The sequence below is a fragment of the Salmo salar genome, chromosome 05 (assembly GCF_965601325.2).
Source record: "Salmo salar chromosome 05, fSalSal1, whole genome shotgun sequence".
Classification (NCBI taxonomy): Eukaryota; Metazoa; Chordata; class Actinopteri; order Salmoniformes; family Salmonidae; genus Salmo; species Salmo salar.
Window position 1 is genome coordinate 91,143,877 of NC_138295.1, and position 23,624 is coordinate 91,167,500.

The 23,624-nt window shown below is 47.2% G+C and overlaps 1 protein-coding gene across 4 annotated transcripts in view; it reads left to right on the top strand.

Moving 5' to 3' along the window:
- The window catches only part of LOC106598556 (F-actin-uncapping protein LRRC16A), a 286,920-nt gene that overhangs the window by 207,230 nt on the left and 56,066 nt on the right, over window positions 1-23,624 (top strand). For all 4 annotated transcript variants that reach the window (XM_082975967.1, XM_082975965.1, XM_082975966.1 and 1 more), the window contains exons 20-22: window positions 1,399-1,453; window positions 15,460-15,632; window positions 20,031-20,099. In XM_082975967.1, coding sequence (XP_082832093.1) covers window positions 1,399-1,453; window positions 15,460-15,632; window positions 20,031-20,099 — 297 coding nt within the window. The remainder of the gene's footprint in view (window positions 1-1,398; window positions 1,454-15,459; window positions 15,633-20,030; window positions 20,100-23,624) is intronic.

Genomic DNA, 23,624 nt, shown 5'->3' on the forward strand with positions numbered 1-23,624 from the left:
TACACACAACACATCCCAAACACTTAACATACACACAACACATCCCATACACTTAACATACACACAACACATCCAATACACTTAACATACGCACAACACATCCCATACACTTAACAAACGCACAACACATCCCATACACTTAACATACACACAACACATCCCATACACTTAACATACACACAACACATCCCATACACTTAACAGACACACAACACATCCCATACACTTAACAGACACACAACACATCCCATACACTTAACAGACACACAACACATCCCATACACTTAACAGACACACAACACATCCCATACACTTAACATACACACAACACATCCCATACACTTAACATACACACAACACATCCCATACACTTAACATACACACAACACATCCCATACACTTAACATACACACAACACATCCCATACACTTAACATACACACAACACATCCCATACACACAACACATCCCATTCACTTAACATACACACAACACATCCCATACACTTAACAAACACACATCCCATACACTTAACAAACACACATCCCATATACTTAACAAACACACATCCCATACACTTAACAAACACACATCCCATACACTTAACAAACACACATCCCATACACTTAACATACACACAACACACCCCATACACTTAACATACACACAACACATCCCATACACTTAACATACACACAACACATCCCATAAACTTAACATACACACAACACATCCCTTAACATACACACAACACATCCCATACACTTAACATACACACAACACATCCCATACACTTAACATACACACAACACATCCCTTAACGTACACACAACACATCCCATACACTTAACAAACACACAACACATCCCTTAACATACACACAACACATCCCATACACTTAACATACACACAACACATCCCTTAACATACACACAACACATCCCATACACTTAACATACACACAACACATCCCTTAACATACACACAACACATCCCATACACTTAACATACACACAACACATCCCATACACTTAACATACACACAACACATCCCTTAACATACACACAACACATCCCATACACTTAACATACACACAACACATCCCATACACTTAACATACACACAACACATCCCATACACTTAACATACACACAACACATCCCATACACTTAACATACACACAACACATCCCATACACTTAACATACACACAACACATCCCATACACTTAACATACACACAACACATCCCTTAACATACACACAACACATCCCATACTCTTAACATACACACAACACATCCCTTAACGTACACACATACGGTTACACACCATTGTAACTCCATATTGTCATTGTTTTAGTCTATAGAAACCTCATTACCGGTTCTCTTTGTTTCTCAGAAATCTGGCCCCTGTGTTGGACAACCTGGTTCATATGATTCAGGAAGAGGAATCGGTGAGTTTTCCATCAGTATGAGTTGAATGTCATTATCAGAGAAACCCTTTGTCTTTCCTCGTCAACCAAGGTGGTTTTGTAACACTTCATTCACCTGCAAGGTTTCACAGCAGAAAGTATTACTGTCTGAAACGGATGTGTTGCTGCTGCTGTCTTGGTCCAGGTCTCTCTTGAAAAATACTGTTTTATCTCAACGAGACCAACATGGTTAAAGGTCCAATGCAACTGTTTTTTGTATCTACATTTCAAATCATTTCTGTGTAAAAAAAATTGTACCTTATTTTGCTTGTTTTCAATTAAAATAGTCAAAAAGAAACAAAAATAGCTTCTTAGCAAAGAGCAATTTCTCAAGCAAGAATTTAGCTGAACTGTCTGGGAGTGGTCTGAGTGGGGAGGGGTAAACTGAAATCTATCTGTTATTGGCAGAGAGGTTTGGAACGCTCTTTCTTATTGGTCTATTAACTGGTGATGTCACCAGGCAGGCCAAAACTGTTCAAACAGCTCTTACACTAAAAAGGGCATAATCATATTTTTCACAATTTCGCAGTGTTATTCCAACATCATAGTGTGGAAATATATATAAAATATAGGAAAATCACATTTTTAACTGCACTGGGCCTTTAGTTAAAGGTTTAATAAATACATTACAGCATGTTTCATCATTCTCTGGATCATTTATGTACATATTACAGTAAATCCCAGTATTATCCCTGTCATCCCTCCTTCAGCCTGGGCTGCGCTGCCTGCAGGGGATGGTGTTATTCTGGATCTCTGCTGAGTCACTGTGTCTGGGGTGGAGGGAGAGGGGGTTGGTAGTGGTGGAGGTGGTGGGGTAGAGTCACTGTGTCTGGGGTGGAGGGAGAGGGGGCTGGTAGTGGTGGAGGTGGTGGGGTAGAGTCACTGTGTCTGGGGTGGAGGGAGAGGGGGTTGGTAGTGGTGGAGGTGGTGGGGTAGAGTCACTGTGTCTGGGGTGGAGGGAGAGGGGGTTGGTAGTGGTGGAGGTGGTGGGGTAGAGTCACTGTGTCTGGGGTGGAGGGAGAGGGGGTTGGTAGTGGTGGAGGTGGTGGGGTAGAGTCACTGTGTCTGGGGTGGAGGGAGAGGGGGTTGGTAGTGGTGGAGGTGGTGGGGTAGAGTCACTGTGTCTGGGGTGGAGGGAGAGGGGGTTGGTAGTGGTGGAGGTGGTGGGGTAGAGTCACTGTGTCTGGGGTGGAGGGAGAGGGGGTTGGTAGTGGTGGTGGAGGTGGTGGGGTAGAGTCACTGTGTCTGGGGTGGAGGGAGAGGGGGTTGGTAGTGGTGGAGGTGGTGGGGTAGAGTCACTGTGTCTGGGGTGGAGGGAGAGGGGGTTGGTAGTGGTGGAGGTGGTGGGGTAGAGTCACTGTGTCTGGGGTGGAGGGAGAGGGGGTTGGTAGTGGTGGAGGTGGTGGGGTAGAGTCACTGTGTCTGGGGTGGAGGGAGAGGGGGTTGGTAGTGGTGGAGGTGGTGGGGTAGAGTCACTGTGTCTGGGGTGGAGGGAGAGGGGGTTGGTAGTGGTGGAGGTGGTGGGGTAGAGTCACTGTGTCTGGGGTGGAGGGAGAGGGGGTTGGTAGTGGTGGAGGTGGTGGGGTAGAGTCACTGTGTCTGGGGTGGAGGGAGAGGGGGTTGGTAGTGGTGGAGGTGGTGGGGTAGAGTCACTGTGTCTGGGGTGGAGGGAGAGGGGGTTGGTAGTGGTGGAGGTGGTGGGGTAGAGTCACTGTGTCTGGGGTGGAGGGAGAGGGGGTTGGTGGTGGTGAAGGTGGTGGGGTAGAATCACTGTGTCTGGGGTGGTGGTGGGGTAGAATCACTGTGTCTGGGGTGGAGGGATGTAACCTCTGAATGCTGTGTAGGGCAGAGTGAGGGATATAACCTCTCTGAATGCTGTGGAGGGCAGAGTGAGGGATGTTACCTCTGAATGCTGTGGAGGGCAGAGTGAGGGATGTTACCTCTCTGAATGCTGTGGAGGACAGAGTGAGGGATGTAACCTCTGAATGCTGTGGAGGGCAGAGTGAGGGATGTAACCTCTCTGAATGCTGTGTAGGGCAGAGTGAGGGATGTAACCTCTCTGAATGCTGTGGAGGGCAGAGTGAGGGATGTAACCACTGAATGCTGTGGAGGGCAGAGTGAGGGATGTAACCTCTCTGAATGCTGTGTAGGGCAGAGTGAGGGATGTAACCACCCTGAAGGTATATTACTGCATGACATGTCAGGGTACAGGTCCACATAGAGACATCTGGCTTGGCTTCTTGGCAGACTGGGCTGAGATGGTTTAGGGTGATATCTCTCTGATATGATCTCCTCTCTGGCTTGTCTCCCAGTGCCAGACAGTATGAGGAAGAGAAACAGAAAGAAACAGTATGTCTCCAGTGAGGCTAGAGAAAACAGGAGAGGAGGATTTCTACCTGTCTTTCTACTTTCAGCAACAACCGTCTGTACTTCATTACAGGCCTTGTTTAGACTACTACACCGAAACACAACACATACAATGACATGTTGGTGGAAGGCGGGTTTGGTTTCTTCTTATAGAGAGGTAGAAATCAATGAGTTTAATTTCAATAAATGTTACATAATCGTAGTATTCTGTGTGCCTACACAGGTAGAACCATAGAGATAGACAGGAAATGTCCTGTTTTTTGGATGCATCCCAAATCCCTATTCCCTTTATAGTGCACTACTTTTGACCAGGGCCGATACATTCTTAGAAATAAAGAGGCTATCTAGAACCTAAATGGGTTCTTCGACTGTCCCTTTTGGAGAACCCTTTAAATAACTATTTTTGGTTCCAGGTAGAACCCTTTCCACAGAGGGTTCTACATGGAACCCAAAAGAGTTCTACCTGGAACTAAAAAGGGTTCTACCTGGAACCAAAAAGGGTTCTCCTATGGGGAGCCGAATAACCCTTTTGGAACCCTTTTTTCTAAGAGTGTAGGGTGGGAATGTTGCATCCATAGACCCTTCTGAGGGTAGCTTACCTCCTCAGAGTTGTCCCCTTCCAGCCCCAACACGTCTCTGTGTGGGAACACGGGCCGGTCCTCAATTTGATCCATTTATCAGGGTTCTCACAAGGTGCGTGAGGTGCTTAAACTACTTGAATTTAGCACTCTAAAATTCAAGTACTGGATTACCTTGAAAGTCGGACATTTTCTCAAGTTGGTTCTTGAAAAGTACTTGAATTAAAATGAGAAGAGAACAGATAATGATCAAATGTGTTAATGAAAAATATTAGAAAAATGGATTGGTCTTGCGAATGAATTTCCAGTCAGACTACCATGTGTTTGGTGCTGTGGTTGCCAGGCGAGCTCGCTCATTCCACCCACACTGCCACTCAGCCAGGCAGGTACAGAACTGATTTAGGGCCCGCCAAACATCACATCGATAGCTAAAATGCTGGGCAAATTATTACATATAGCCATTTGTGCGTAATTGAACATTTCTGGGATCTTTTATTTCAGCTCATGAAACATGGGACCAACACTTTACATGTTGTGTTTATATATTTTTGTTCAGTATAGTTTACCCACCTTTTTTTATCACTACCTCACTGGACCCAACCAACCCACACCATGGAAGGTGCAAAAAATGCATCAGACTTTGACATGGTGAACATGGGTGAATCAGCCCTGAAGAGCCACATGAAGCGGGGAAGACACAACGCTGCATCCTGCGCTGGCGACACTTCTACATTATGTGACTTTTTCTCTGCAACAACCTCCAGAGTTTTTTTGGCCAATCGCCTCATTTATGGGGCGCCCACGATATTCCGCTTTTTGGTTGCTATTAAGTAATAGATTCCCAAATGCCCAATAAAAACACAGTCATTACGCTGGAATTGTGTAGTAATGTGAATTGGACATGTGTGTTAACCAGTAGACATGTCCCAAAACTCTGCTCATCACTACTGAAATTACAACTCTGCTCATCACTACTGAAATTACAACTCTGCTCATCACTACTGAAATTACAACTCTGCTCATCACTACTGAAATTACAACTCTGCTCATCACTACTCAAATTACAACTCTGCTCATCATTACTCAAATTACAACTCTGGTCATCACTACTGAAATCTCAACTCTGCTCATCACTACTCAAATTACAACTCTGCTCATCACTACTGAAATTACAACTCTGCTCATCACTACTCAAATTACAACTCTGCTCATCATTACTCAAATTACAACTCTGGTCATCACTACTGAAATCTCAACTCTGCTCATCACTACTGAAATTACAACTCTGCTCATCACTACTGAAATTACAACTCTGCTCATCACTACTGAAATTACAACTCTGGTCATCACTACTCAAATTACAACTCTGCTCATCACTACTAAAATTACAACTCTGCTCATCATTACTCAAATTACAACTCTGGTCATCACTACTCAAATTACAACTCTGCTCATCACTACTCAAATTACAACTCTGCTCATCACTACTCAAATTACAACTCTGCTCATCACTACTCAAATTACAACTCTGCTCGTCACTACTGAAATTACAACTCTGCTCATCACTACTGAAATTACAACTCTGCTCATCACTACACAAATTACAACATCATCAGGCCTGACTTACCACTCGTGTATGTAGTAAGTAATTATTGAGTAGAACTTGTAAGGTAGTGATGAATACTAAGTTAGCTTTTTTCTCTCTCATGAGGTTGTGGCGATATACTGCCATCTGGTGGCGACTAGAAGCAATGGCATAATATGAACTATTACAAATTGATGGTCCTTGAAAATAAATATTAGTGATTGAAAAAGTACTTGAAAGTCCTTGAATTTGACTTGCCACTGTCTGTACGAACCCTGATTTATGGGATAAAAATATACAAGAAAAACGTACATGTATTACAGTGGTGGTTGGTGCCGTTTGAGATGAGGGAGGATGATTTATTTATTTTAACATGGTCTTATTTCTATTACAGCATATTGGATGACTCTCATTCATATTCCATTCACCCAGCTCAATGTAACATCGTTAAGTTTAGGCTACTACATTATACTCTGATTTTCCCTATACCCATCATGAGGTTGCTACAACCTAGCCTGTGAATGAAAGTTTTCAACATAGGTGGAGAGAAATTTGAGTAATCAAGATGACACATTCCGCCTTCAACACTCTTGCCTACATCTAGCTGATCTAGGGTGTAGTCATTAGTCCAACAGTTGCAAACAAGAGTTTCTATTGGACAAATTCAGGTATGTTTATCGGCGTTTCATTTGCTTCCGTTTAAGAAACGTTTTTCAACACAATGAATACACCACTGATCACACGCAAACACAGTTCGCTTTCATAGCAGCCACGTACAAGCAGCTCGTTGTATATATAATTCCTTCTTACATCTTTCCACGCGCTCTTCTCCTCTCAACTTTTCCCTTCGCTTGTGGACTTCAGTGCACAACACATCAGCTGTCTGTGACCAGACCAAAAAAAACCATTCCAAGCTAAACCTTCATATCATGACCGCTAACCGCTACACACAGCATACATTGTTGTACGTCATAGTTGGCTAGAAGTACTTGAACTAACGCTTTAGTAAACCCGCTACAATCATGCAGTACAGTGTACAGTCAGCAGCAAGCAGTTTACACCGGCGAGTCCCGGTGGCAATATATTTATAAAACCAAAAGCTTACCTTGACTTGGAAGAGTTCCTGTGTTGGATAGCAATAACCAGCTAGCTAACATAGCATCCCTCTCTGTTTGAGCCGGGTGTTTGAGTAGGCTAAACTAGCTAGCTGCATTCGATGCTAGCTAAGTAAGTGAAAGTGAAAAAAACATACTACGAAATATGAGTGATCTCTCTCACTCGCTCTCTTGCTTCTCCTTCATTTCGGAAGAAATTAAGTTTGTTCAAAACTGTTCAACTATTGTCTTTCTCTTTGAGTCAACTACTCACCACAATTTATGCACTGCTAACTAGCTGTAGCTTATGCTTTCAGTACTAGATTCATTCTCTGATCCTTTGATTGGGTTGACAATATGTCAGTTCATGCTGCAAGAGCTCTGATAGGTTGGAGGACATCCTCCGGAAGTTGTCATAATTGCTGTGTAAGTCTATGGAAGGGGGTGAGAACCATGAGCCTCCTAGGTTTTGTATTGAAGTCAATGTACCCAGAGGAGGACGGAAGCTAGCTGTCCTCCGGCTACACCATGTTGCTACCCTACAGAGTGCTGTTGAGGCTACTGTAGACCTTCATTGCAAAACAGTGTGTTTTAATCAATTATTTGGTGACGTGATTATATTTAGTATAGTTTTATCTAAAAAGGTTAACTTTTTGAACGTTTCACTATTTACATTTTTATGAAATTCAGTGATGATTGTCCTTCCCTTCCTCCTCTGAGGAACCTCCACTGATTAAATGTTATTTTACACATAACAAATTCAAAGATGCTTCTGCTCCCACACACTGTCGTCTGAATGAGAGACCTAACGCTACCATGATTATCCATGATCATGGAGGCATCCACATCTATTGGATGGGGCTCCCAATTGGTGCAGCAGGCTAAGGCACTGCATCTCAGTGCTACAGACACCCTGGTTCGAATCCAGGCTGTATCACAACCGGCCGTGATTGGGAGTCTCATAGGGCAGCGCACAATTGGCCCAGCATCACCCGGGTTTGGCCGGGGTAGGCCGTCATTGTAAATAAGAACTTGTTCTTAACTGACTTGCCTGCTTAAATAAAGATAAAACATTTATGTATAAGTGTTCAGAAACATATTCTACTCTTATTTACATTAAAAGTGACTCCAAAATTACATAATACATGATTTACCATTAATTTATGAAAATAATCTGAAATACAACCAAAACAAACTACAAATGCATCCAAATAGTTTGTAGAATCACAAGCTTGATGTAGTCACTGTGTGCTAAGAATATGGGACCAAACACTAAACTTTTGCCAAAATGTTATACACTATTGTCATGGCTGTCTGAAGAATGGGACCAAGGCGCAGCGTGTGTATCGTTCCACATTTTATTAAAACTGTGAAACTATCGAAGACATACAAATAAACTCATAAACAAAACAAACCGTGACGAAGAGGTGCAACATACACTTACTCAAAACAATCTCCCACAAAACCTAGTGGGAAAAACAACAACTTAAATATGATCCCCAATTAGAGACAACGATGACCAGGATCACCCCCCCCCCCCAAAAAAAAACATAGAAATACAGAAACTAGAACCCCACATAGAAATACAAAACTAGACAAACCCCCCCCCAACATAGAAAAAAGAAACTAGAACCAGCATAGACATAAAAAAACTAGACAAAACCCCTTGTCACGCCCTGACCTACTCTACCATAGAAAATAAAAGCTTTCTATGGTCAGGATGTGACAAATATAGTGAAATTTGTCCAAATACTTATTAAATTGCATTGATTTCTAAATGGTAAAACAGATACGTATGAAAATACCCAAAGATAAAATGTGACATTCTGTACTGTCAACCTCATATAAAACATTTGATCTCAAATCCCCAAATTCTGGAATATAAAGCCAAATGTAACGTTTTAGCGTCACTGTCCAAATGCACACTGTACGTCAGAGAGTGTACATTATAGTGCAGCAGTAGTCTGGATGCCTGGATTTGAACCAGACCAAAGACGTAATGAAAGAATCAGTAGTTTAACTCTGAACCAGAGTCAGTAGTTTATCTCTGAACCAGACAGAACAGAGTCAGTAGTTTAACTCTGAACCAGACAGAACAGAGTCAGTAGTTTAACTCTGAACCAGACAGAACAGAGTCAGTAGTTTAACTCTGAACCAGACAGAACAGAGTCAGTAGTTTATCTCTGAACCAGACAGAACAGAGTCAGTAGTTTAACTCTGAACCAGACAGAACAGAGTCAGTAGTTTATCTCTGAACCAGACAGAACAGAGTCAGTAGTTTATCTCTGAACCAGACAGAACAGAGTCAGTAGTTTATCTCTGAACCAGACAGAACAGAGTCAGTAGTTTATCTCTGAACCAGACAGAACAGAGTCAGTAGTTTAACTCTGAACCAGACAGAACAGAGTCAGTAGTTTATCTCTGAACCAGACAGAACAGAGTCAGTAGTTTATCTCTGAACCAGACAGAACAGAGTCAGTAGTTTATCTCTGAACCAGACAGAACAGAGTCAGTAGTTTATCTCTGAACCAGACAGAACAGAGTCAGTAGTTTATCTCTGAACCAGACAGAACAGAGTCAGTAGTTTATCTCTGAACCAGACAGAACAGAGTCAGTAGTTTAACTCTGAACCAGACAGAACAGAGTCAGTAGTTTATCTCTGAACCAGACAGAACAGAGTCAGTAGTTTATCTCTGAACCAGACAGAACAGAGTCAGTAGTTTAACTCTGAACCAGACAGAACAGAGTCAGTAGTTTATCTCTGAACCAGACAGAACAGAGTCAGTAGTTTATCTCTGAACCAGACAGAACAGAGTCAGTAGTTTATCTCTGAACCAGACAGAACAGAGTCAGTAGTTTATCTCTGAACCAGACAGAACAGAGTCAGTAGTTTATCTCTGAACCAGACAGAACAGAGTCAGTAGTTTATCTCTGAACCAGACAGAACAGAGTCAGTAGTTTATCTCTGAACCAGACAGAACAGAGTCAGTAGTTTAACTCTGAACCAGACAGAACAGAGTCAGTAGTTTAACTCTGAACCAGACAGAACAGAGTCAGTAGTTTAACTCTGAACCAGACAGAACAGAGTCAGTAGTTTATCTCTGAACCAGACAGAACAGAGTCAGTAGTTTATCTCTGAACCAGACAGAACAGAGTCAGTAGTTTATCTCTGAACCAGACAGAACAGAGTCAGTAGTTTATCTCTGAACCAGACAGAACAGAGTCAGTAGTTTATCTCTGAACCAGACAGAACAGTCAGTAGTTTAACTCTGAACCAGACAGAACAGAGTCAGTAGTTTATCTCTGAACCAGACAGAACAGAGTCAGTAGTTTATCTCTGAACCAGACAGAACAGAGTCAGTAGTTTATCTCTGAACCAGACAGAACAGAGTCAGTAGTTTATCTCTGAACCAGACAGAACAGAGTCAGTAGTTTATCTCTGAACCAGACAGAACCAGAGTCAGTAGTTTATCTCTGAACCAGACAGAACAGAGTCAGTAGTTTATCTCTGAACCAGACAGAACAGAGTCAGTAGTTTATCTCTGAACCAGACAGAACAGAGTCAGTAGTTTATCTCTGAACCAGACAGAACAGAGTCAGTAGTTTATCTCTGAACCAGACAGAACAGAGTCAGTAGTTTATCTCTGAACCAGACAGAACAGAGTCAGTAGTTTAACTCTGAACCAGACAGAACAGAGTCAGTAGTTTATCTCTGAACCAGACAGAACAGAGTCAGTAGTTTATCTCTGAACCAGACAGAACAGAGTCAGTAGTTTATCTCTGAACCAGACAGAACAGAGTCAGTAGTTTATCTCTGAACCAGACAGAACAGAGTCAGTAGTTTATCTCTGAACCAGACAGAACAGAGTCAGTAGTTTATCTCTGAACCAGACAGAACAGAGTCAGTAGTTTATCTCTGAACCAGACAGAACAGAGTCAGTAGTTTAACTCTGAACCAGACAGAACGGAGTCAGTAGTTTATCTCTGAACCAGACAGAACGGAGTCAGTAGTTTATCTCTGAACCAGACAGAACAGAGTCAGTAGTTTATCTCTGAACCAGACAGAACAGAGTCAGTAGTTTATCTCTGAACCAGACAGAACAGAGTCAGTAGTTTATCTCTGAACCAGACAGAATAGAGTCAGTAGTTTATCTCTGAACCAGACAGAACAGAGTCAGTAGTTTAACTCTGAACCAGACAGAACAGAGTCAGTAGTTTATCTCTGAACCAGACAGAACAGAGTCAGTAGTTTATCTCTGAACCAGACAGAACAGAGTCAGTAGTTTATCTCTGAACCAGACAGAACAGAGTCAGTAGTTTATCTCTGAACCAGACAGAACAGAGTCAGTAGTTTATCTCTGAACCAGACAGAACAGAGTCAGTAGTTTAACTCTGAACCAGACAGAACAGAGTCAGTAGTTTATCTCTGAACCAGACAGAACAGAGTCAGTAGTTTATCTCTGAACCAGACAGAACAGAGTCAGTAGTTTATCTCTGAACCAGACAGAACAGAGTCAGTAGTTTAACTCTGAACCAGACAGAACAGAGTCAGTAGTTTATCTCTGAACCAGACAGAACAGAGTCAGTAGTTTAACTCTGAACCAGACAGAACAGAGTCAGTAGTTTATCTCTGAACCAGACAGAACAGAGTCAGTAGTTTATCTCTGAACCAGACAGAACAGAGTCAGTAGTTTATCTCTGAACCAGACAGAACAGAGTCAGTAGTTTAACTCTGAACCAGACAGAACAGAGTCAGTAGTTTAACTCTGAACCAGACAGAACAGAGTCAGTAGTTTATCTCTGAACCAGACAGAACAGAGTCAGTAGTTTATCTCTGAACCAGACAGAACAGAGTCAGCATAACACAGCTTTTGATGTCTTCTCCCCGCTTGTCTCCCCCTCCCCCGTCTCCCCTCCTCTCCCCCTCCCCGTCTCCCCTCCTCTCCCCCTCCCCCGTCCCCCCTCGTCTCCCTCCCTCGTCTCCCCCTCCCCCGTCTCCCCTCGTCTCCCTCTACCCGTCTCCCCTCGTCTCCCTCTCCCCCGTCTCCCCTCGTCTCCCTCTCCTCCCCCTCCCCGTCTCCCCTCGTCTCCCTCTCCCTCGTCTCCCTCTCCCTCTCCCCCGTCTCCCCTCGTCTCCCTCTCCCCTGTCTCCCCTCGTCTCCCTCTCCCCGTCTCCCCTCGTCTCCCTCCCTTGTCTCCCCCTCCCCGTCTCCCCTCGTCTCCCTCTCCCCCGTCTCCCCTCGTTTCCCTCCCCCGTCTCCCCCTCCCCGTCTCCCCTCGTCTCCCTCTCCCCCGTCTCCCCTCGTCTCCGTCTCCCCTCGTCTCCGTCTCCACCTCCCCGTCTCCCCTTGTCTCCCCCGTCTCCCCCCGTCTCCCCTCGTCTCCCTCTCCCCCGTCTCCCCTCTCCCCCGTCTCCCCTCGTCTCCCCCTCCCCTGTCTCCCCTCGTCTCCACCTCCCCGTCTCCCCTCGTCTCCCCCGTCTCCCCTTGTCTCCCCCTCCCCCGTCTCCCCTTGTCTCCCCCCGTCTCCCCTCGTCTCCCTCTCCCCCGTCTCCCCTCTCCCCCGTCTCCCCTCGTCTCCACCTCCCCGTCTCCCCTTGTCTCCCCCGTCTCCCCTCGTCTCCCTCTCCCTCGTCTCCCTCTCCCTCTCCCCCGTCTCCCCTCGTCTCCCTCTCCCCTGTCTCCCCTCGTCTCCCTCTCCCCGTCTCCCCTCGTCTCCCTCCCTTGTCTCCCCCTCCCCGTCTCCCCTCGTCTCCCTCTCCCCCGTTCCCCTCGTTTCCCTCCCCCGTCTCCCCCTCCCCGTCTCCCCTCGTCTCCCTCTCCCCCGTCTCCCCTCGTCTCCGTCTCCCCTCGTCTCCACCTCCCCGTCTCCCCTTGTCTCCCCCGTCTCCCCCCGTCTCCCCTCGTCTCCCTCTCCCCCGTCTCCCCTCGTCTCCCTCTCCCCCGTCTCCCCTCGTCTCCCTCTCCCCCGTCTCCCCTCGTCTCCCCCTCCCCCGTCTCCCCTCGTCTCCACCTCCCCGTCTCCCCTCGTCTCCCTCTCCCCCTCTACCAAACCAGCTGGATACTAAGCTCTTCCTCAGTTAGCTGTTTGAACTGAGGTTAGAATCTCTCTGGTCAAGGTCTTTTAGTAGTCAGTCAAAACAAAATGCTTTCAAATCTAGTCAATCTACATGCAGCTCCCTGCTGAGCAGAGATGGGATGTGATGGGGTGTTTAAAGGCTTGACGTTAGCTTTGACCTCGACGCTGTTCCTCTAAACCTGTCTGCATTTCATCCCAGTTGTAGGCTTTGCATTTGGATATCTGAGGCACCCATTTCATTTATTATGTCCAGGAAAATCCCCGAAAATGTGAAATGTCAGGCAGAAAAGAATCCAATGTTAATTGTTATCCGTGCTGAGAGGTGCTGTGTCTGGGGACTTAGTTTAATGAGATCAAAGTTATAGAGATGAAAACTGGAGCTGCCAAGCTGTAAAAAGGTATGAAATTCGGGCCAATAATGTAGTTGCTTTTTGAAGTGAAGAATGTTTCTTACGTTGAACTTTTTTTCTGAGCTCAAAGTCAAGACATCTATCAAAGAGAAAGAGTCTAACAAGAAAAATAACTTTCACTGGGGTTTTTTTTCACATGGGAGCATAGATTAGCATTGTGGAGACTGAGTCTTCTTGGGCCTCCCCTCTGAGCCTGGTTCCGCTCTAGTTTGTCCTGGCCACTGTGCTTTTGTTTCTGCTTGCTCTTTAGGGTTTAGGCTGAGGTTACTGTATAAGTGTTATGGTTTAGGCTGAGGTTACTGTATAAGTGTTATGGTTTAGGCTGAGGTTACTGTATAAGTGTTATGGTTTAGGCTGAGGTTACTGTATAAGTGTTATGGTTTAGGCTGAGGTTACTGTATAAGTGTTATGGTTTAGGCTGAGGTTACTGTATAAGTGTTAGGGTTTAGGCTGGGTTACTGTGAAAGGGTTAGGGTTTAGGCTGAGGTTACTGTATAAGTGTTATGGTTTAGGCTGAGGTTACTGTATAAGTGTTAGGGTTTAGGCTGAGGTTACTGTATAAGTGTTATGGTTTAGGCTGAGGTTACTGTATAAGTGTTAGGGTTTAGGCTGAGGTTACTGTATAAGTGTTAGGGTTTAGGCTGAGGTTACTGTATAAGTGTTATGGTTTAGGCTGAGGTTACTGTATAAGTGTTATGGTTTAGGCTGGGTTACTGTGAAAGGGTTAGGGTTTAGGCTGAGGTTACTGTATAAGTGTTATGGTTTAGGCTGAGGTTACTGTATAAGTGTTATGGTTTAGGCTGGGTTACTGTGAAAGGGTTAGGGTTTAGGCTGAGGTTACTGTATAAGTGTTAGGGTTTAGGCTGAGGTTACTGTATAAGTGTTAGGGTTTAGGCTGAGGTTACTGTATAAGTGTTATGGTTTAGGCTGAGGTTACTGTATAAGTGTTATGGTTTAGGCTGGGTTACTGTGAAAGGGTTAGGGTTTAGGCTGAGGTTACTGTATAAGTGTTAGGGTTTAGGCTGAGGTTACTGTATAAGTGTTAGGGTTTAGGCTGAGGTTACTGTATAAGTGTTATGGTTTAGGCTGAGGTTACTGTATAAGTGTTATGGTTTAGGCTGAGGTTACTGTATAAGTGTTAGGGTTTAGGCTGAGGTTACTGTATAAGTGTTAGGGTTTAGGCTGAGGTTACTGTATAAGTGTTAGGGTTTAGGCTGAGGTTACTGTATAAGTGTTATGGTTTAGGCTGAGGTTACTGTATAAGTGTTATGGTTTAGGCTGAGGTTACTGTATAAGTGTTAGGGTTTAGGCTGAGGTTACTGTATAAGTGTTAGGGTTTAGGCTGGGTTACTGTGAAAGGGTTAGGGTTTAGGCTGAGGTTACTGTAAAACTGTTATGGTTTAGGCTGAGGTTACTGTATAAGTGTTATGGTTTAGGCTGAGGTTACTGTATAAGTGTTATGGTTTAGGCTGAGGTTACTGTATAAGTGTTAGGGTTTAGGCTGAGGTTACTGTATAAGTGTTAGGGTTTAGGCTGGGTTACTGTAAAAGGGTTAGGGTTTAGGCTGAGGTTACTGTAAAACTGTTATGGTTTAGGCTGGGTTACTGTAAAAGGGTTAGGGTTTGGGCTGTGTTACTGTAAAAGGGTTAGGGTTTAGGCTGAGGTTACTGTAAAACTGTTATGGTTTAGGCTGGGTTACTGTAAAAGGGTTAGGGTTTGGGCTGTGTTACTGTAAAAGGGTTAGGGTTTAGGCTGAGGTTACTGTAAAACTGTTACGGTTTAGGCTCGGTTACTGTATAAGTGTTAGGGTTAAAAAGGGCTATATAAATAAATGTAATTGATTTATTGATATTGAGTATCCCTTGTCCCCCTGCAGCCCCTGACGTCTCTGTCCCTGGCTGACTCTAAGCTGAAGACAGACCTGACCATTGTGCTGAATGCTCTGGGCAGCAACACCAGTCTGACCAGGGTGGATATCAGTGGGAACGCCATGGGAGACATGGGGGCTAAGATGCTGGCCAAGGCCCTGCAGATCAACAGCAAACTAAGGTGAGGAGAGGACTGTCTCAGACACTCTGATGATGGTTTGGTGAGGAGAGGACTGTCTCATACACCCTGATGATGGTTTGGTGAGGAGAGGACTGTCTCAGACACTCTGATGATGGTTTGGAGAGGAGAGGACTGTCTCAGACACCCTGATGATGGTTTGGTGAGGAGAGGACTGTCTCAGACACTCTGATGATGGTTTGGAGAGGAGAGGACTGTCTCAGACACTCTGATGATGGTTTGGTGAGGAGAGGACTCCCTCACACAGTCTGATGGTGGTTTGGTGAGGAGAGGACTGTCTCAGACACTCTGATGATGGTTTGGAGAGGAGAGGACTGCCTCAGACAGCCTGATGATGGTTTGGTGAGGAGAGGACTGTCTCAGACACTCTGATGATGGTTTGGAGAGGAGAGGACTGTCTCAGACACCCTGATGATGGTTTGGAGAGGAGAGGACTGTCTCAGACACTCTGATGATGGTTTGGAGAGGAGAGGACTGTCTCAGATACGCTGATGATGGTTTGGAGAGGAGAGGACTGTCTCAGACACTCTGATGATGGTTTGGAGAGGAGAGGACTGTCTCAGACACTCTGATGATGGTTTGGTGAGGAGAGGACTCTCTCAGACACTCTGATGATGGTTTGGTGAGGAGAGGACTGTCTCAGACACCCTGATGATGGTTTGGTGAGGAGAGGACTGTCTCAGACACTCTGATGATGGTTTGGTGAGGAGAGGACTGTCTCAGACACTCTGATGATGGTTTGGTGAGGAGAGGACTCTCTCAGACACTCTGATGATGGTTTGGTGAGGAGAGGACTCCCTCACACAGTCTGATGGTGGTTTGGTGAGGAGAGGACTGTCTCAGACACTCTTATGATGGTTTGGAGAGGAGAGGACTGCCTCAGACACTCTGATGATGGTTTGGAGAGGAGAGGACTGTCTCAGACACTCTGATGATGGTTTGGAGAGGAGAGGACTGCCTCAGACACCCTGATGATGGTTTGGTGAGGAGAGAACTGCCTCAGACACTCTGATGATGGTTTGGAGAGGAGAGGACTGTCTCAGACACTCTGATGATGGTTTGGTGAGGAGAGGCCACTCGCCTCGGGGTGGGGGGCGGACGCTCGACACCCTGATGATGGTTTGGTGAGGAGAGGACTGTCTCAGACACTCTGATGATGGTTTGGAGAGGAGAGGACTGTCTCAGACACCCTGATGATGGTTTGGTGAGGAGAGGACTGTCTCAGACACTCTGATGATGGTTTGGAGAGGAGAGGACTGCCTCAGACAGCCTGATGATGGTTTGGTGAGGAGAGGACTGTCTCAGACACTCTGATGATGGTTTGGAGAGGAGAGGACTGTCTCAGACACCCTGATGATGGTTTGGAGAGGAGAGGACTGTCTCAGACACTCTGATGATGGTTTGGAGAGGAGAGGACTGTCTCAGATACGCTGATGATGGTTTGGAGAGGAGAGGACTGTCTCAGACACTCTGATGATGGTTTGGAGAGGAGAGGACTGTCTCAGACACTCTGATGATGGTTTGGTGAGGAGAGGACTCACTCAGACACTCTGATGATGGTTTGGAGAGGAGAGGACTGTCTCAGACACCCTGATGATGGTTTGGTGAGGAGAGGACTGTCTCAGACACTCTGATGATGGTTTAGTGAGGAGAGGACTCTCTCAGATACTCTGATGATGATTTGGTGAGGAGAGGACTGCCTCTAGACACTCTGATGATGGTTTGGTGAGGAGAGGACTCCCTCACACAGTCTGATGGTGGTTTGGTGAGGAGAGGACTGTCTCAGACACTCTTATGATGGTTTGGAGAGGGGAGGACTGCCTCAGACACCCTGATGATGGTTTGGTGAGGAGAGGACTGCCTCAGACACTCTGATGATGGTTTGGAGAGGAGAGGACTGTCTCAGACACTCTGATGATGGTTTGGAGAGGAGAGGACTGCCTGAGACACTCTGATGATGGTTTGGTGAGGAGAGGACTGTCTCAGACACTCTGATGATGGTTTGGAGAGGAGAGGACTGTCTCAGACACTCTGATGATGGTTTGGAGAGGAGAGGAGAGGACTGTCTCAGAGACTCTGATGATGGTTTGGAGAGGAGAGGACTGTCTCAGACACTCTGATGATGGTTTGGAGAGGAGAGGACTGTCTCAGACACCCTGATGCTGGTTTGGAGAGGAGAGGACTCCCTCAGACACCCTGATGATGGTTTGGTGAGGAGAGGACTGTCTCAGACACTTTGATGAGGGTTTGGTGAGGAGAGGACTGCCTCAGACACTCTGATGATGGTTTGGTGAGGAGAGGACTGTCTCAGACACTCTGATAATGGTTTGGAGAGGAGAGGACTGCTCAGACACTCTGATGATGGTTTGGTGAGGAGAGGACTGCCTCAGACACTCTGATGGTTTGGTGAGGAGAGGACTCCCTCACACAGTCTGATGGTGGTTTGGTGAGGAGAGGACTGTCTCAGACACTGTGATGATGGTTTGGAGAGGGGAGGACTGCCTCAGACACTGATGATGGTTTGGTGAGGAGAGGACTGTCTCAGACACTCTGATGATGGTTTGGAGAGGAGAGGACTGTCTCAGACACTCTGATGATGGTTTGGAGAGGAGAGGACTGCCTGAGACACTCTGATGATGGTTTGGTGAGGAGAGGACTGTCTCAGACACTCTGATGATGGTTTGGAGAGGAGAGGACTGTCTCAGACACTCTGATGATGGTTTGGAGAGGAGAGGACTGTCTCAGACACTCTGATGATGGTTTGGAGAGGAGAGGACTGTCGCAGACACTCTGAGGATGGTTTGGAGAGGAGAGGACTGTCTCAGACACTCTGATGATGGTTTGGAGAGGAGAGGACTGTCTCAGACACTGATGATGGTTTGGAGAGGAGAGGACTGTCTCAGATACCCTGATGATGGTTTGGAGAGGAGAGGACTGTCTCAGATACCCTGATGATGGTTTGGTGAGGAGAGGACTGTCTCAGATACTCTGATGATGGTTTGGAGAGGAGAGGACTCTCTCAGATACTCTGATGATGGTTTGGAGAGGAGAGGACTGTAGCAGACACTCTGATGATAGTTTGGTGAGGAGAGGACTGCCTCAGACACCCTGATGATGGTTTGGTGAGGAGAGGACTGTCTCAGACACTCTGATGATGGTTTGGAGAGGAGAGGACTGTCTCAGACCCTCTGATGCTGGTTTGGAGAGGAGAGGACTGCCTCAGACACTCTGATGATGGTTTGGAGAGGAGAGGACTGTCTCAGACACTCTGATGATGGTTTGGTGAGGAGAGGACTCCCTCAGACACTCTGATGATGGTTTGGAGAGGAGAGGACTGTCTCAGACACCCTGATGATGGTTTGGTGAGGAGAGGACTGTCTCAGACACCCTGATGATGGTTTGGAGAGGAGAGGACTGTCAGACACTCTGATGATGGTTTGGAGAGGAGAGGACTGTCTCAGACACCCTGATGATGGTTTGGTGAGGAGAGGACTGTCTCAGACACTCTGATGATGGTTTGGTGAGGAGAGGACTGTCTCAGACACTCTGATGATGGTTTGGAGAGGAGAGGACTGTCTCAGATACCCTGATGATGGTTTGGAGAGGAGAGGACTGTCTCAGACACTCTGATAATGGTTTGAAGAGGAGAGGACTGTCAGACACTCTGATGATGGTTTGGAGATGAGAGGACTGTCTCAGACACTTTGATGATGGTTTGGTGAGGAGAGGACTGTCTCAGATACTCTGATGATGGTTTGGAGAGGAGAGGACTGTAGCAGACACTCTGATGATGGTTTGGAGAGGAGAGGACTGTCTCAGACACTCTGATAATGGTTTGAAGAGGAGAGGACTGTCAGACACTCTGATGATGGTTTGGAGATGAGAGGACTGTCTGACACTTTGATGATGGTTTGGTTAGGAGAGGACTCTCTCAGACACTCTGACGATGGTTTGAATGATGAAATATTTGAGTATTATGAGTAATTGTTTTGAGATGTGCTCTGATGATCCCAGTTTGCTCTCTGAGTGTGTTCTCTCAGTCTTGTCTCTCTGTTAAAGTGTGTTACTGTAGATACCAGACAGTGGGAGCGTTTGATATGTGATTGATAGATTGATTCTCTCAGTCTGTCTCTCTGTTAAAGTGTGTTACTGTAGATACCAGACAGTGGGAGCGTTTGATATGTGATTGATAGATGATTCTCTCAGTCTGTCTCTCTGTTAAAGTGTGTTACTGTAGATACCAGACAGTGGGAGCGTTTGATATGTGATTGATAGATGATTCTCTCAGTCTGTCTCTCTGTTAAAGTGTGTTACTGTAGATACCAGACAGTGGGAGCGTTTGATATGTGATTGATAGATGCTTCTGATCTGTTTCACCAGGACGGTGATCTGGGATAAGAACAACATCAGTCCTCAAGGTCTCCAGGATGTAGCAGCTGCTCTGGAGAAGTGAGTAGCAATGGGATTCTCTGTGTGTGTGTGTGTGTGTGTGTGTGTGTGTGTGTGTGTGTGTGTGTGTGTGTGTGTGTGTGTGTGTGTGTGTGTGTGTGTGTGTGTGTGTGTGTGTGTGTGTGTGTGTGTGTGTGTGTGTGTGTGTGTGTGAACTGTAACAGGGAGGAAGGATGTAGCAGACGTATGAGGATGTCTCAAGAGGGGGAAGGGGATGGAGAGGAGGGAAGGGGGATGGAGAGGAGGGGAAAGGGGATGGAGAGGAGAGGAGGGGAAAGGGGAGAAGGGGATGGAGAGGAGGGGAAAGGGGATGGAGAGGAGAGGAGGGGAAAGGGGAGAAGGGGATGGAGAGGAGAGGGAGAAGGGGATGGAGAGGAGGGGAGAAGGGGATGGAGAGGAGGGGAGAAGGGGATGGAGAGGAGAGGGAGAAGGGGATGGAGAGGAGAGGGAGAAGGGGATGGAGAGGAGGGGAAAGGGAAGAAGGGGATGTAGGGAGAGGAGGGCATGGCATGGAAGAGGAGGGAAGAGGAGAGGAGAGGAGAGGAGAGGAGGGAAGAGGAGAGCCTCTGGAAAGAGATGGATCTTCTGGGTGGGGAGATACTGTGGTGGAGGCAGAAACACAACCAGAGGACCAATGGAGATCTAGCTAGTACTGTAGTGAATATGACCAGAAACACAACCAGAGGACCAATGGAGATCTAGCTAGTACTGTAGTGAATATGACCAGAAACACAACCAGAGGACCAATGGAGATCTAGCTAGTACTGTAGTGAATATGACCAGAAACACGACCAGAGGACATATTTCTTATTTTAACCAGGTAAGTCAGTTGAGAACAAATTCTTATTTACAATGACGGCCTACCAGGGAACAGTGGGTTAACTGCCTTGTTCAGGGCAGAATGACAGATTTTTACCTTGTCAGCTCGGGGATTCGATCAAGCAACCTTTCGGTTACTGTCCCAACGCTCTAACCACTAGTCTACCTGCCGCCCCATGGATCAGGTAGCCTACTGTGGTGAATTATTATGACCAGAATCCTAATGATGATACAGCAGGCTGCTGTGGTGAGGAAAGAAAACAGTGAGGTTATTGTGTATCTCTCTGCTCTGCTTGGGTCTGGGCCTGCTGTTCATCCCTGGCAGCACAGACAGGGTGGAGAGAGAGAGCGAGAGAGAGAGAGAGGTTAGCAGAGAGAGAGAGGTAGAGGAGAGGGCTGAGGAAGAGAGAGGGTGGGGGAGAGGAGAGAGAAGAGGGGTGGGGGAGAGGAGAGGAGAGGAGAGAGAAGAGGGGTGGGAGAGAGGAGAGAGAAGAGGGGTGGGGTGAGGAGAGAGAGAAGAGAGAGGGTGGGGGAGAGGAAAAATAGAGAAGAGAGAGGGTGGGGGAGAGAGAAGAGAGAGGGTGGGGGAGAGAGAGAAGAGGGTGGGGGAGAGGAGAGGGGTGGGGTGGGGGAGAGGAGAGGAGAGAGAAGAGGGGTGGGGAGAGGAGAGAGAGAAGAGAAGAGGGGTGGGGAGAGGAAAAATAGAGAAGAGAGAGGGTGGGGGAGAGAGAGAAGAGAGAGGGTGGGGGAGAGAGAGAAGAGGGTGGGGGAGAGGAGAGAGAAGAGGGGTGGGGTGAGGAGAGAGAGAAGAGAGAGGGTGGGGGAGAGAGAGAAGAGGGTGGGGGAGAGGAGAGAGAAGAGGGGTGGGGTGAGGAGAGAGAGAAGAGAGAGGGTGGGGGAGAGGAAAAATAGAGAAGAGAGAAGGGGGTGGGGGAGAGGAGAGAGAAGGGGGTGGGGGAGAGGAGAGAGAAGAGGGGTGAGGAGAGAGAGAAGAGAGAGGGTGGGAGAGAGAGAAGAGAGAGGGTGGGGGAGAGAGAAGAGAGAGGGTGGGGGAGAGAGAAGAGAGAGGGTGGGGGAGAGAGAAGAGAGAGGGTGGGGGGAGAGGAGTAGAGAGAGAGGGGGTGGGGAGAGGAGAGAGAAGAGGGGTGAGGAGAGAGAGAAGAGAGAGGGTGGGGGAGAGGAAAAATAGAGAAGAGAGAGGGTGGGGGAGAGAGAGAAGAGGGGTGGGGGAGAGGAGAGAGAGGGTTGGGGAATCGGGAGAGAGAGAGAGAGACTGAGAAATATAGAGACAGAGAGAGAGAGAGAGAGAGAGAGGGGAGGAATGGCAGACAAGCACCAGACAGGGTACCATGTGATTGGCTGTCTATGAATTTAGAGCTGAATGATATTAGAATCCACTCAGTCATGAGTGTCTGGCCAATTTCTTTGTTTCATCCTCATTTAAATAGAATCTACATTCTGTAATTGCTGCATAACAATAAGCGGTGGCTGGCTGGACGCTTACCTAGCGCCCTGTGATGAATCTGGGAGGCTGGTGATTTGTAATTTCCTTTGTGATGAGGATGGATGTGGACCCTGTGGTACACATGGTGGAGAGGAGGGGGGAGAGAGAAGGGGAGAGATGGGAAGAGAGAGGGGAGAGGGAGAGAGAACGTCACATACATATGGTAGAGAGGAGGGGGGAGAGAGAAGGGGAGAGATGGGAAGAGAGAGGGGAGAGGGAGAGAGAACGTCACATACATATGGTAGAGAGGAGGGGGGAGAGAGAAGGGGAGAGATGGGAAGACAGAGGGAGAGAGACCGTCACATACACATGGTGGAGAGGAGGGGGGAGAGACTGTCACATACACATGGTGGAGAGGAGGGGGGGAGAGAGAGGGAGAGGGGGAGAGACCGTCACATACACATGGTGGAGAGGGAGAGGGAGAGAGACCGTCACATACACATGGTGGAGAGGAGGGGGGAGAGAGGGGGGGAGAGAGGGGGAGAGACGTCACATACACATGGTGGAGAGGAGGGGGGAGAGAGAAGGGGAGAGATGGGAAGACAGAGGGAGAGAGACCGTCACATACACATGGTGGAGAGGAGGGGGGAGAGACTGTCACATACACATGGTGGAGAGGAGGGGGGAGAGAGAGGGAGAGGGGGAGAGACCGTCACATACACATGGTGGAGAGGGAGAGGGAGAGAGACCGTCACATACACATGGTGGAGAGGAGGGGGGAGAGAGGGGGGGAGAGAGGGGGAGAGACGTCACATACACATGGTGGAGAGGAGGGGGGAGAGAGGGGGAGAGACGTCACATACACATGGTGGAGAGGAGGGGGAGAGAGGGGGGAGAGAGCGTCACATACACATGGTGGAGAGGAGGGGGGAGAGAGGGGGGAGAGAGCGTCACATACACATGGTGGAGAGGAGGGGGGAGAGAGGGGGAGAGACGTCACATACACATGGTGGAGAGGAGGGGGGAGAGAGAGGAGGAGAGAGAGCGTCACATACACATGGTGGAGAGGAGGGGGGAGAGAGGGGGAGAGACGTCACATACACATGGTGGAGAGGAGGGGGGAGAGAGGGGGAGAGACGTCACATACACATGGTGGAGAGGAGGGGGGAGAGAGAGGGGGAGAGAGCGTCACATACACATGGTGGAGAGGAGGGGAGAGAGAGGGGGGAGAGACGTCACATACACATGGTGGAGAGGAGGGG